Genomic DNA, 14,749 nt, shown 5'->3' on the forward strand with positions numbered 1-14,749 from the left:
ATTCCAAACACTGATATTTTCAGGAACAAAACAAGTGACGTCTTTATGAGTGAATTTATTTGTTCAAACACTCTTTCAAACACACCGTTGTGCGTTGTTCAGAGAAACGCTGACCACTGATTATCTATTTTAGTGGTGATCCAATATTAAAGACCTCACTAGTTTTGTTCCTGAAAATATCAAACACACCGTTGTGTGTTGTTCAGAGAAACGCTGACCACTGATTATTGTTTGGATCTATTTTAGTGGTGATTCAATATTATAGTTGCTTTTTATTTTATATAAATTGTAAAATTAAACGTAAAAAAAATAAAATGATAACATGGTTAATTTATACTTAATTTATACTAAATTTATACTAAAACACATGAGTAATTATGGGTAATTCATGTTTAAAAAAAAAGTAAAATAATGATTAAAAACTGCATTTACAGCATTTATATATTATAATATAATATAGTTATTTATATATATATATATATATATATTTATAAAACGGTTAGTTCCAATCCTTGATTCTGATTGGTCAATAGCTGTGCTTTATTCACGATAAAACACGGCTATGACCGCTTCACCCAACGGTTCTATGTATCACTACACAACACCCCTAGCAACCACTCTTAGCAACTTAAACAGATGTTTCATCTCATTGATATTGTTCATTTAAAGCTAGAGCAGAGCATTGTGAGAGATCGAGTAAGCGAGTGTACCTGCATTTACAGTAGACGTAGCATTTTCCTTCAGGTCAGTCCTATATTCATAATAAAAAAATGCGTTTGAATGTCCGCTGCATATTTTGTCCTTTTAACAGTCATGGGGTTTTCCGTGCATAACGTTAGTCATCTGTCAGTTGCGTCTGTCTTCTCCGTGATCACAAGTTCGAGTCCTTTCAAAAGCCTTCTCTACAGACTCACTCACTCACTCACTCATAAAGACAGTCTTTGCCGCCATCTATTGGCGAAATAATATATGTAACTTCTGTTGCTGTTCACGTTCCGGGACTATTTTTTCCAGCGGAAGGCAGGCTTTTAGTGATTTTACTTCATGAAAGTTGCATAGATACATATTTTTCGGCTTTAATATTTTTATTGTGTGGCAACCGTTTTATAAAAGCAATAAGGTACTCGAGGCAAGTGCTGTATCGTGAATAAGTAACGGCTGAAGGGGTTGCAGGCACTCCGCTTCGCGTCGTGCCTAACAACGCCCTCCAGCCGTTACTTATTCACGATACAGCACAGCCTCTCGTACCTTATTGCTTACATATATATATATATATATTAGGGCTGTCAAACGATTTTTAAGTTAAATGAAACCGTATACACATTTTGTTTTCATTTTATATAAATTGTAAAAAAAAAAAAAATTAAATGCTGGACTAAAATGATAACATGGGTGATTTATACAAATCTACATGGATAATTGTGGGTTATTCATGCAAAAAAAATTTTTTTTAAAGAATTTAAAAAATGCACTTACAGCAGTTATATGAATTTTATTATATTCAAATTCTACTTCCTCCTTCAAATGACAATTGCTACTTTCAGTTCACGTTCATTAAAACAATGCACAAACCGGCTTCCCAGGTCACCTTGTTTTCTGTTGGCGCCTTAAGGGACATTTTATTCTCTCTCTTTCATCCCAGCCCCGATCAGAAGCATTTCCCAGAGCCCGTGTGTCTGTCACTGTCCTGTAACACCGCTTTCAATCTCTCTCTAAACTCTGTGTAAAGTAGGATGTTCATTTGCAGACGGCCACATTATGTCCTTTATGCGTTTGTTCTTTGGGCTCTTGTGGGTTTGTAGGTTGTCAGGATGAAGGAAGTTGTTCTGGTGGCAATTAAACTGTCATGAATCTCACAAGGCAAGGAATGTCAAGGTCCATTAAAGGTTTGCCCTGAAAGCCTCCGGCACGTACACACAGATGTCTCGCACACACACACACACCGAACATGCTGATGCTTTTTTTACTTCCTGATGTTCATACTGAGGTGAGTTTCCTGCGTATAAGATGCTTTTAGTGTGGCATGACCTCAGATATTAACCAAAGAAAAGAATTCACTGAGCTTTGATGGTGTCGCTCACATCTGAGATTCAAAGAAATTATTATTACTGCTAAAACACACACATAAAATGTGCAGTTTGCATGGCACAATTACCCATCTTGCAGGCCGGGTCTTTGTGTAAAGTTGTAATGGATATTGTATTCCAACCACAATCTGGCAAATTCATCACTCCACCATTGTCTAGAAACCTAAATGGCTTTTTAAACTGCTGAAAGTGTACTTGACTTGACGAACCCGGGCCGTACCCGAAATCATTTAACCCGACCCGGCCATTACGGTTATATTTTAACCCCTTAAGTTGCCATTACACATTTAAACAGTAATATCCTAGACTAAACCTAAACTAATATTGACAAACTATATATCATTTGAAAGCTTACAATCTGTAGTTTTTATATTTGGTGATTGACTTTAAAAAATAAATTACAGAAGAGCCTTAATCTATCAATTTGCTACAAGAATATTTTCATACGCCTAAGGCGTGTTAAGATCTTTATTTTGAAATAGTGATGAACATGAAAATCATGAAAGAATTGGTAGAAACCTCAGTTTGTTTTCATGCCAATAGTTCAAAAGATAACATCCATTAATTTTTTTTTTTTTTTTAGAAAAAAAGGTCTGAAAATGTTTTAAATATAAAGAAAGACATTATAGATTCACCATTTGTGAGGTGGCAGCGAGCTATAACGCACATGCGTGTTATTTTTATGTGATTATTGAAGTTGAATTAATATCAAAATATGCCAAACTTCCCTTACTACTTCTGAATAGGATGCCTACTTCATAAATTGTATGAAAATTGTGGAAATAATGGTTCAGATCACTCAAACAAAAAATCTTACTGAAAGCTAATTTTTTGAGATATCAACCTAAAATTTAAAAACACAACTTGTTCAGAGTTTTGGCTTTGATTTTCTTGCAGTTTTAGAGTCCACCAGGTTTTGAAAAAATATATTTTATATAAAATATGAATAATTAAATCTTTACATTTTCATAAACTCAAACTTCTATAACTTTCACTTTCTTAATTTATTTAACTTCTACAATAATCTGCCAAATGTCTTCTTTAAAACAAGACCAATCTTACGTCTATTTTCCAAAGCATTCTTGAATTACAACCATTTAAGTTTGGATTGTGCATTTTCATGTTTATTCAAAAAAGGACATCTAAGAGGTTAAGCCCGAACCCGAGGTCCGTTTCTCACAGAAAAACCTTTTTTGTTGTTGCAATAATCTGTATTTTATGATTGCTTGCAACGATAATTAAACGGGTATACATGTACAAACACCATTTCACCAAGGCTTATCGCCCCCTCAGCACACAAGGAAAAAAAGAGAAAAAGCACAGACTTACTAATTACGAAACTTTGATGTGGTTGAACAGGTGAAAGTCACACATTCCTCTGGAACTCAAACATTAAACTTCAAAACAAAGTTTGCGCAGTTGCACAACTGGTTACATAAATATATCCTTCTCAGTACGAGTTATGAAGGAAGAGAACAGCATCGACAGTTTGTGGTTTCAGCGCGTCCTCCTCTGATTGCTGTGTTGTAACTGAAATAGTGCGTAAAACAGTTTTGTAAAATTATATTAGATCAAATAAAAATGATTCATATATCATTTTACAAAACGGTTTTCCACATGTGCTCCCGCGCGCACTATTTCGGTCACAACACGGCAATCAGAGGACGGTGGCGCTGAAACTGCGCACGAACTAAAAAAAAAGCGGACACGCCCCCAGCAGACACGCCCCCAGCAGACACGCCCCCCCCCCAGTGGACACGCCCCCAGAGGACACGCCCCCAGCATTTGAGAGCAGAGAATAATGCTAATTTTTTCAAGATTTTGATCGCTTATTTTATTTACTTGCTTTTTTTATCATTCAAATTTGGCTGGGTGGCTAATAACACATTTTTCTGTGGTGTGACAAACTCAGAACACGTACTTAATTTTGACTTTACGGGGACTTTAACTATAATAACCCTGGCTAGTGGTTAGCATTAGGGCTGTAACGATACACCAAACCCACGATTCGATTCGTATCACGATTTTTGACCCACGATTCGATTCGTATCGCGATTCTATCACGGGGGCGGGGCTTGAGGGGGCGGGGCTTGTGGTAAAAAAAAAGAGATTTTGAGAGAAGAAAAAAAATACCGGTATTTTTATGAAATAACATTAGGAAAAACCTGTATAATCTAAACACCAAAGAACAATAATAACTATGCAAATGATTAAACTATACTAGGCAGTGTAGGCTGCTGCTTTTGGGTTGTGTTCTGTACTCCAACTAAATTGATTTCGGGATGGTGCCGTAGGATATGCATCTGCATGTTGGACGTGTTGCCGGTCAATTGAGGATTAATTTAATGCACTTTCTGAGAACTTATATTTCAAGTTTTGGCTGCAAATTTCACGTCTATAATGCTGAAATTGCCAAATTTTAAATAATTTATCCTCAACTAGTTTTGTGGTAGGTCTACGTATTTTATAATGTATAACTTCAAATAATACTAATAGTACTTTAAAGATGTGGTAGTTCTCAGGGCCTGAATTTCGTTTTGGAAAATGGGGGGGGAAATCCCCCTTTAGATGATTCTCATGGGGGGGATTTTTTTTGTTTGAGGGGGAGAAAGGGGGGGGGGGGGCATTTTTTCCAAACAAAATTATTACATTTATCTTGCCTAAATGTTTGTGCTCATTGCATTTTTACAATGGGGTAATATTGTTGTTAAGAATTTACACATCACAAGGAAGCTTGATTTAAATTGTTTAATTAAATTGAAAAAAGTAGCACAAATAAATACAATAGAATAAAGATACAAATAAAGACAATTAAAGAGAAAAGTTTTTGAATAGGTCTAACACTAGTATTCATATACAGATACTGAATAAAGTAATCAAATGGAAAATAACACTGGGTAGTATTTTAGTCCTGAATAAATTAAATACATAGGCTATTAATCCTGATTCCTTTAACTTAAAGCCATCTTTTGTTGTTTTGACAACAAAATTAATGACAGACACATATGGCTTCCGTCACTTTAAGAGCTAGTGCACGGATCCTGTGTTCATTATACTGGCATGCGTTTTATGCTTATTAAAGACAAAACCGACTATATTTAGAGTATAGCCTACTCACAAAGACCGAAATTGACAATTTTGCGTGTTAAAGCAATATAATCCGCGAAAAATAGTTACTAGCCAGCTGTTTTTGAGGTGGATTTTCTATGAATGTGCGCATAGAAAATAATCTCAGAGAGCGCGCGAGCACTGATTAGTTTAAAATCGCTTGAATGTTTAAACTGGTAAGACTTAAAAAGACTTCAGTCACGATGCACTGCTGGCCCGATTGTGCAAGTGAATATTCCGTCATGTCCCGACCTTACAGTCTATGGTCCCGACTCACGCGAGTGTGTATTATCGCCGCAGCGCTTGATGCCTGCCTTGCACAACACATTATGAGAGAAGAGATAGAAGACGCGCGCTGCACCGCTGAACACTCACGCTGTTTGTGACATTGCGTCTGGAAGATAGTTGTTAAAAGAATGATTTGATTTTATTATCTGTGTGGATTACGATTGCGGGAATTTCCCGCATTATAAATGGGAGACCTGCGGGAATGATTAGAATTATGCGCAATACCCGCGCCGAAATTCGAGCCCTGGTTCAGGACAGGAAGGATAACTCTGGGAGTTGGAAGGGGTGTGATCGCGATTCTGCCTTCTCACATCGCGATACAGGATCATGGACCTGAGTATCGCGATTTCGATTTTATATCGCGTATCGTTACAGCCCTAGTTAGCATGCATCAAAGGTGCACTAATGTCCTCAAAAATTAAAAGTAGCAAAAGACTTCAATATCAATCCTGTTAATTTCTCGTCCTCTCCCAGGTAACGTTCCGCACGCGGATCTACCACTGTAACATCAACAGTCAGGGCGTGATCTGTCTGGACATCCTGAAGGACAACTGGAGTCCCGCTCTCACCATCTCGAAGGTGCTGCTGTCCATCTGCTCTCTCCTCACAGACTGTAACCCAGGTGAGACTCACACACTGCATAACGTGACTCCAGCCTCAACCCTCCACACACACTTTTGTAATAGAATCGCCATTGGCTGGTATATTTTCTTTTTCAGTTTACTCTGTCAAAAGTTTGGAAACTAATGTTTTTGAAAGACTATTCTGCTCACCAAGGCTGCATTTATTTGATCAAAAATACAGTAAAAAATAGTAATATTGTGAAATACATATTTAATATTTCTGTGATCAAAGCTAAATTTTCAGCATATTTACTCCTGTCTTCAGTGTCACATGATCCTTCAGAAATCAATGTTGAAAATAGTTTTTGAGGAAATGGTGATTATTTTTTCAGGATTCTTTGAATAGAAAGTTCAATGAACAGCGTTTATTTATTTAGTTCGATCAATTTAATGCAGCCTTGATGAATAAAAATAATAATTTCTCTCTTTCTTTTTTTTAATCTTACCACAAATGTTTGAATGGTATCATTGTTTCCACAGAAATGTTAAACAGCAAAAAAAAAAATTCAACATTGATAACAATCATAAATGTTTCTTGAGCAGCAAATCATCATATTACCGTAGAATGATTTCTGAAGGATCATGTGACACTGAAGACTGGAGTAATGATGATGAACATTCAGCTTTGATCACAGGAATAAATTACTTTATATCATAACTTCACACAGAAAACACTGAAATAATATTAGGGATGCACCGATATGAAAATTTTGCCCGATACCGATAATTCTTTATATTTGAAAGCCGATAACCGATATATTTGCCGATAAATCTAAATAAAATTTGTTATATAATTTGAGAGCCTGATTACAAAAACAAAGTCTCACCACTAATGGCCATGTCCCAAGCACACAATTATAATGATGTTCTCATTATAGTTGTATAAACCCTATATGACAGACTTGCACTGCACATGTTGAACTTTACAGTATTTTACTTTATTGAAGTGATTCCAATCATATTTCAAGAAATTCAAAACCATCACGTTGAACGAATCCATTATTTATCATTTCATTGTTTATTTGTTTGGTGTACTGTGGAGTGGGTAAAACTGTTTTTAATGGCAGGCTAGCAGTTACCGTTGACTCGCGCTAGCCTAGCACCGGCGAGCTATGCAACTGGATGAACTGTCTCCACTGATAAATAACACCCAGGCTAACTTGGAAATGAGGCCCGATGAATAATGCAGCCTTGGTTGAGTATAAGGCCTCGTTTACACTGCAGGTCTTGATGCCCAATTCTGATTTGTTGGCTATATCCGATTTTTTTTTTTTACCGTCCGTTTACACGTTCTTTAAATTGTGACCCATATCCGAGTCATGTGTTTACACTTGACTGAAACATCGCGCATGTTTAAAGGGGTCTTCTTGCTCAGATGGACGAACGCGCAGCGAGATCTCAGGACAGGTGGGAACATACAACACGATCTCATAAAAGTGAGTAGCCTATCTATAGCACAAATTTTATTTCTCATGCCATTTATAGCCTACGCCAAAAATAGTTTTTGCTTGCATATGATACGCACTGTAAACGTGCGTATTAAACGCCATAAAGTGCGTATCATGCACGCAAAAACTATTTTTGGCGTAAATGCCACGTGAAAAAAAAATCGTGCAATAAACGCACTTTCATGAGATCGTGGCGGGCTTAACGAGGAGCAGTGGGTCCGAAATTTTAGGATGAGCAAGCCAACCTTTGATATGTTGTGTCAACGTGTGTCCACATTCCTCTCCTACGACGACACAAAGTTTCGTCGGGCCATCCGTCCATCCGCAGATGCGCGTCGGGGTTTCTCTCGTCATTAAACCGCGGAGACACAGCCTAATGCCTCGGAAAATCCAATCTGCCTGTTTACATGACAGTCGCATTGGCACATATCTGATTTATTTCCATAAATGAACGAGGCCTGAAACCGATCTCGCAAATATCCGAATGCATGCGTTTTTTTCCCGTTTACACTGTCATAGAACACATCCGATCTGTTTTTTAAATGTTTCCAAACTTTTGACACACGTTAGGGGTGTGTTCCAAGTCTAAGCAGTAGTTTATCCCGTAAAGCGGCTTTCACACAGGACGCAGAATGCGCTGCGCTGGCCGCTGGGTTCAGCGTTGCCCTTCAGATACAACGTGATTTGCAGTGGTGGAATGTAACGAAGTACAAATACTTCGTTACTTTACTTAAGTAAATTTTTCACGTATCTGTACTTTACTTAAGTAGACTAAATAGTGCATACTTTTTACTTTTACTTCGTTACATTTCGCAGCAATTATTATACTTTCTACTCCACTACATTTCTACAAAGTTCTGTTACATTTTCGTTAAATTTTCTGATCAGTTTTTCCCCTGCCAAAACGTAATCCTGACCGTCCGTTCATTGCACGTTTCTGTCTCACCAGTGAAGTTTGGTTGCCATAGATATATCAACCCGGTCACACTAAATGCGTCTCTATTGCACGCAGTGTGTTTATCGTGCAATTTATACGCGAAAATTAGTTTTTACATGCATAGGAAACGCATTGGTAGATTTAGTAGTGATGTGGGGTGCGTGTGTATTATACGTTTGGTTAGGATTAGTATGGCAAGCCAAGAGGTTCAGAATTACGCCATAAATGAATCGCGTTTACAGCAAACGCCGTCATATACGGCGTTTTAACATAATATGTGTTTATATATATATATATATATATATATATACCGTATATAGTAAGGGTATATAGTAAGCTTGATGTGTAGGCTATATTGCCTAATTGCAAGCTTGTTCAGAAATGGTGACAAAAGTATTAGGTTGAATGAGTTAGAATTAACTGTTTTATTAATCATTAGAATATAGACATTAAGAGAATAAATTGTTATGCAAGTACTTTTACTTTTTATAATTAAAGTACATTTAAAATCAGGTACTTTTTACTTTTTACTTAAGTAGGGTTGTCATTGTGGTACTTCTACTTTTACTAAAGTAAATATGTCTCTGGTTATTTGTACTTTTACTTAAGTACTGAGATTCAGTACTTCCTCCACCACTGGAGATTTGCGCTGCGCTATGACAGAGCAAAGTAGGCGGAGTTTTCAAAAACTTTAAGCGGGAGTTCTACACGTCAGTATAATAACGTTAGTTATTTTGATTGTTGTTCCTCCTTTCGGTCAGCAGTAAACTATGTATCTGTCCCGTGCACAGTGCTAGCCGTTCATCCATTTTGATTTCCGTGTTTGTTTGGATGTCCCGTTTCTATTGGCTGCGCTGGTAATCGTCACAGAGCGCAGCGGCAAAAGTTGAACTACCGTATTTTCCGCACTATAAGGCGCACCTTCAATGAATGACCTATTTTAGAACATTTTTCATATATAGGGTGCACCGGATTATAAGGCGCATAAGATACTGCAGTCAAACGTTTGACTGGGTTTGCGTTATTAGTAAGCGTGAGCGCGCTGGGGCGGGCACGTAACTTATGGTGTGTTCACACCGAACGCGAATTTAATTATTTGTGCGAGTAGATTACATACAAAGTCAATGCAAAGACGCGAAAAGACTCATGATTCGCGCCGGGCGTTGCGAATGATGCAAATTGGACGACGCGTTTGCCGCTCGTTGACAGCAACAGCTGGCTGTTTTGAATGAGACGACCCGGTTACTGTGAACGGGGAGCGCTTTATGAACATTCTGTGACGCGCGAGCAGCGCCGGGGACAGTGTGTCTGTTAGTAAGAGTGAGTGCTCGTGACTTACACACATAACCTGATTTATACGAGGTTGAACTGGCCGTGTGACAGAGCGGGCATAAGATGGACACGAGCGCGAGTTCGCGGGCGAATTTAATAACGCGGAGTGTTATTAACCAATTGATCCATATAGAAGGCGCTCCGGATTATAAGGCGCACTGTCGTTTTTTGAGAAAATTGAAGGCTTTTAAGTGCGCCTTATAGTGCGGAAAATACGGTATTTTGCACTTTGACCGCGGCGTGCGCGCGAGCTGCACTTGCGCTTTGGTCGACGCAGCAACAAAACGTCTTCGCGCGGCGCAAGCCATTGAAATGAATGGGTTTCATAGCGCAGCGCATTCCGCGTCCTGTGTGAAAGGCCCATTAGTAGCAGATGAACTGTGTTTTCCTGACGAATGTTCTGGTGTCCGCAGCGGATCCTCTGGTCGGGAGCATCGCCACACAGTACTTGACCAACAGAACAGAACATGACAGAATAGCTAAACAGTGGACGAAGAGATACGCCACATAAAGTATCACCCCTCTCCTCGACACACACACACACACACACTATACCCCCTCCCCCCTTCTGTGCCTCTACCTCTCCCCGTCTGCTGAAAGCACACACACACCAAGTGCAACAATAGATCTGGCCCTTCTTCCTTCAAACTTCCTGTAGACCTTTCTGTGAAGAAAACTGTCCTTTGTTCCTTGTTGACTTGAAAGTTTCTTTTTATACAAAGAGTAGATTGGGACTTTATTTTCCAATTATCTGAATGTTTGAATTACCTTACTGTAGGTGAAAAGGAATATTATTGTTATTATTATTATTATTGTCCTTCAACTTAATGTATGTATATCCTTTCTTTTTAAGTGGCATCAGGAACAAATACAGCTTATGAACTATTTGTTTTTCTCATCACTGTATAGTGTATTTCTTTTCTCTCTCCTCTCTCTCCTTTTGTTAGAAGTCAGTAATATTTCCATGCATGTAACCGGATGTCGGATCGCATCCGTTCAGCTCCAAACTTTGCCCTCTTGTTTTGTTTGTATGTATTTTTTAAACTCAAAGTCATGGCAGCCACTCGACGATAGGTTTGCTTGTGAATAAAAAAAAAATAAAAAAACGTGTACATATATGCCACCTCTGGCCAGAATGGACTGTTGTGCACTTGCTTCATGAAAAACACCATAAATAAACACTGTGGCTGAATTGTCGTTTACTGTATGTAGTGTCATATATTCAGTGCATGTGTTTTCAGTTTGACCTTTCTCTCTCGTGTTACGCTTGACTTCCTACATGTGGTTTAACATCTGTCACGCTGCAAAATTGGGTTCTTTAATAATAAAAACTAGTAGTGATGGCCTGATACGTTTGCCTGAATGATATCTGGATTATCGGCATTGGCTGGTCTGAATCTTGTTAACAGATACACATTTTCTCTTTTCAAACGTGTAGAATAGTGTGTATAATAACTTGTTTAAAGTCAGCAATTACACTATTCTTAGTATTTGCATGCTTTTCATATTTGGCATTAGCTCTTGATTTGGACAAAAGTGTAACAGAAAATTTGCAGATTTAGTTTGATTTTATGGTACACCGACACACATGAATAAAAAAAAAAAGCATTATATCTTATGCATTTCTACTTGTTTTATCTTATAAATGTCATGCAAGAGCTCTGGTTTGTACAGTAGTGACATCCAGATGGGATATTTGTTTTTAATGACCCTATAAGTTTGATTAAACCATCAAAACATGAGGAAAATATATTTAAATATGAGAACACAAGTTAATACTTTATTTTAAGGTGACGTAGTTACACGTCAGTACATGTACTTACTATAGTAATAACAGTAAATTATAAATAATTACAAGTAACTAAACCAAACCCTAACCGTAACTAGTACATGTAGTTAATTAATATTACCCAGTACTTATCCGAGTAGGTACAATAACTATGTCACCTTAAAATAAAATATGTTCGTAATTTCTTTGTATGACAGCCTGGGTTAAAATTATGTTGCACAATTTGTCATGTTTCATTGCATTATCACAAATAAAACAAGCACAACTTCGCAATATGCTTGCATAAATCTTTAACACATTTTTAATAATATTTGAATAAATGGTGATGGTACCAATTTTAACCAATAACCAGGAAATGATATTATCAAACATACAATCTTTTTTGCTATCAGACCAAGGTTGGCAAACTCTAAGCCATTTCAAGTCTTATTTTATTTATTTTTATGCAGATATTTGCTTGAGAGAGTAGAGAAGTGTTGGGGAATTATTTTCACAAAATGTTTTTGTTATTTTATAAGAACTCTATACATGACTTGAAGCAGATGAAGGTTTCTGGAGCTTAATTTTCTTATTAAGATGCACATGTTTCTCCCCATTTTCACACATTTCAATGTATAAAAAAATCAAGCCTAGTGAAGTGATAATAGGTTACAAATGAATGAATCCGAGTTCATGCTCTACCTGTTCTCCTGAAGATCTCCTGTGAATCTCTGCATGATTGATCCAATTCCCTGGAAGAAAAAGCAGACTTTCAGGAGAGCTTTTCACAGATCAGGGAAGAATCATTTAAATGCATGTATGTTTTGCAATTACTAACATTGGTGTACCTGTTTCTGCATAAAAATATCTTAAAATTAGGGCTGTCAAATGATTAATCGTGATTAATCACATCCAAAATAAAAGTTTTTTTTTACATAATATACACTCACCGGCCACTTTATTAGGTACCCCATGCTAGTAACGGGTTGGACCCCCTTTTGCCTTCAGAACTGCCTCAATTCTTCGTGGCATAGATTCAACAAGGTGCTGGAAGCATTCCTCAGGGAGTTTGGTCCATATTGACATGATGGCATCACACAGTTGCCGCAGATTTGTCGGCTGCACATCCATGATGCGAATCTCCCGTTCCACCACATCCCAAAGATGCTCTATTGGGTTGAGATCTGGTGACTGTGGAGGCCATTTTAGTACAGTGAACTCATTGTCATGTTCAAGAAACCAATTTGAAATGATTAGAGCTTTGTGACATGGTGGAAGTAGCCATCAGAGGATGGGTACATGGTGGCCATAAAGGGATGGACATGGTCAGAAACAATGCTCAGGTAGGCCGTGGCATTTAAACGATGCCCAATTGGCACTAAGGGGCCTAAAGTGTGCCAGGAAAACATCCCCCACACCATTACACCACCACCACCAGCCTGCACAGTGGTAACAAGGCATGATGGTTCCATGTTCTCATTCTGTTTACGCCAAATTCTGACTCTAACATCTGAATGTCTCAACAGAAATCGAGACTCATCAGACCAGGCAACATTTTTCCAGTCTTCAACTGTTCAATTTTGGTGAGCTCTTGCAAATTGTAGCCTCTTTTTCCTATTTGTAGTGGAGATGAGTGGTACCCGGTGGAGTCTTCTGCTGTTGTAGCCCATCCGCCTCAAGGTTGTGCGTGTTGTGGCTTCACAAATGCTTTGCTGCATACCTCGGTTGTAACGAGTGGTTATTTCAGTCACTGTTGCCCTTCTATCAGCTCGAACCAGTCTGGCCATTCTCCTCTGACCTCTGGCATCAACAAGGCATTTCCGCCCACAGAACTGCCGCTCACTGGATGTTTTTTCTTTTTCGGACCATTCTCTGTAAACCCTAGAGATGGTTGTGCGTGAAAATCCCAGTAGATTAGCAGTTTCTGAAATACTCAGACCAGCCCTTCTGGCACCAACAATCATGCCACGTTCAAAGTCACTCAAATCACCTTTCTTCCCCATACTGATGCTCGGTTTGAACTGCAGGAGATTGTCTTGACCATGTCTACATGCCTAAATGCACTGAGTTGCCGCCATGTGATTAGCTGCTTAGAAATTAAGTGTTAACGAGCAGTTGGACAGGTGTACCTAATAAAGTGGCCGGTGAGTGTATGTGGGTGCACTGTGTATAATTATTTTGTATATATATAAATACACACACATGCATGTATATTTAAGAAAAAAAATTATTTATATATAAAATATTTATATATAATATAAATTATATATAAATCTATATACCATATATACATGAACATATTTCTTAAATATATACAAGCATGTGTGTGTATTTATATATATCAAATAATTATACACAGTGCACCCACATATATTATGTAAAAAAAACTTTTATTTTGGATGTGATTAATCATGATTAATCATTTGACAGCCCTACTTAAAATAAATTATAATTTATGTAAATTGTGTCCTCCAAACTAATATTTCAAGATAATTTCATTGTGCAGAATTTCTTTGCTAATCATGCAATTTTTACATGTGCTTTCAGCATCAGTCACACAAAACTTTTATTCTTTAATATAATTTCACCTAGTTGTCTCCTAACTAGCAGTGTTTGTTAGGATGATATCTGGATTATCTGCATTTTATGTAAATTATGTTTGTTTGTTTGTTTTTTAAAGTTGGTATTCAAATAAATATGTCAATTCTGTCTGCCAAACTAACATTTCAAGATAAATTTCGAGATGGAATGTTTTGCATTAGTTTTACTGTGTAGATTTAGCTGAAAGCATGTATTATTAGGCAGGCTGCTTATTGGAAGGTTCCTATAGTAACAACTTATAGGGGCATGTTGTCACAAATGGTCAACATGTCAAATGATCTTTTTCCTGGTAAGTAAAGGCAAAAATGTTCAGTGTCTTTAAGGTTTGTGTACATACAGAAATTCAAATTTAAATAAATAAATTCATGCATACATAAACATATGTACAACCTGTAAAATATTCACTGAAATAAAATAGTGGTCTTCCCTAAAGCCAATAACTCTTTTGATTCATGAGTTACCTTGTGAATTATCATGGATTTTTTGTTTGTTTGTTTGTTAGTTATTATATTGTTACTCATTTATCAAGCAGTTTTATCATTGTATAAACTTACAAA

General features: G+C 37.4%; 1 protein-coding gene across 1 annotated transcript in view; it reads left to right on the forward strand.

Annotated features, from left to right (window-relative positions):
• Positions 1-11,030, forward strand: part of ube2e2 (ubiquitin-conjugating enzyme E2E 2) — a 47,724-nt gene extending 36,694 nt beyond the window's left edge. Inside the window, exons 5-6 of the mRNA XM_056242642.1 lie at positions 5,958-6,105; positions 10,237-11,030. Coding sequence (XP_056098617.1) covers positions 5,958-6,105; positions 10,237-10,334 — 246 coding nt within the window. The 3' untranslated portion in view covers positions 10,335-11,030. The remainder of the gene's footprint in view (positions 1-5,957; positions 6,106-10,236) is intronic.
• The last annotated feature ends 3,719 nt before the right edge of the window (positions 11,031-14,749 follow it).

The sequence above is a fragment of the Rhinichthys klamathensis genome, unplaced genomic scaffold (genome assembly GCF_029890125.1).
Source record: "Rhinichthys klamathensis goyatoka isolate OS25496 unplaced genomic scaffold, OSU_Roscu_1.1 h1tg000737l_1, whole genome shotgun sequence".
NCBI classification, from domain to species: Eukaryota; Metazoa; Chordata; class Actinopteri; order Cypriniformes; family Leuciscidae; genus Rhinichthys; species Rhinichthys klamathensis.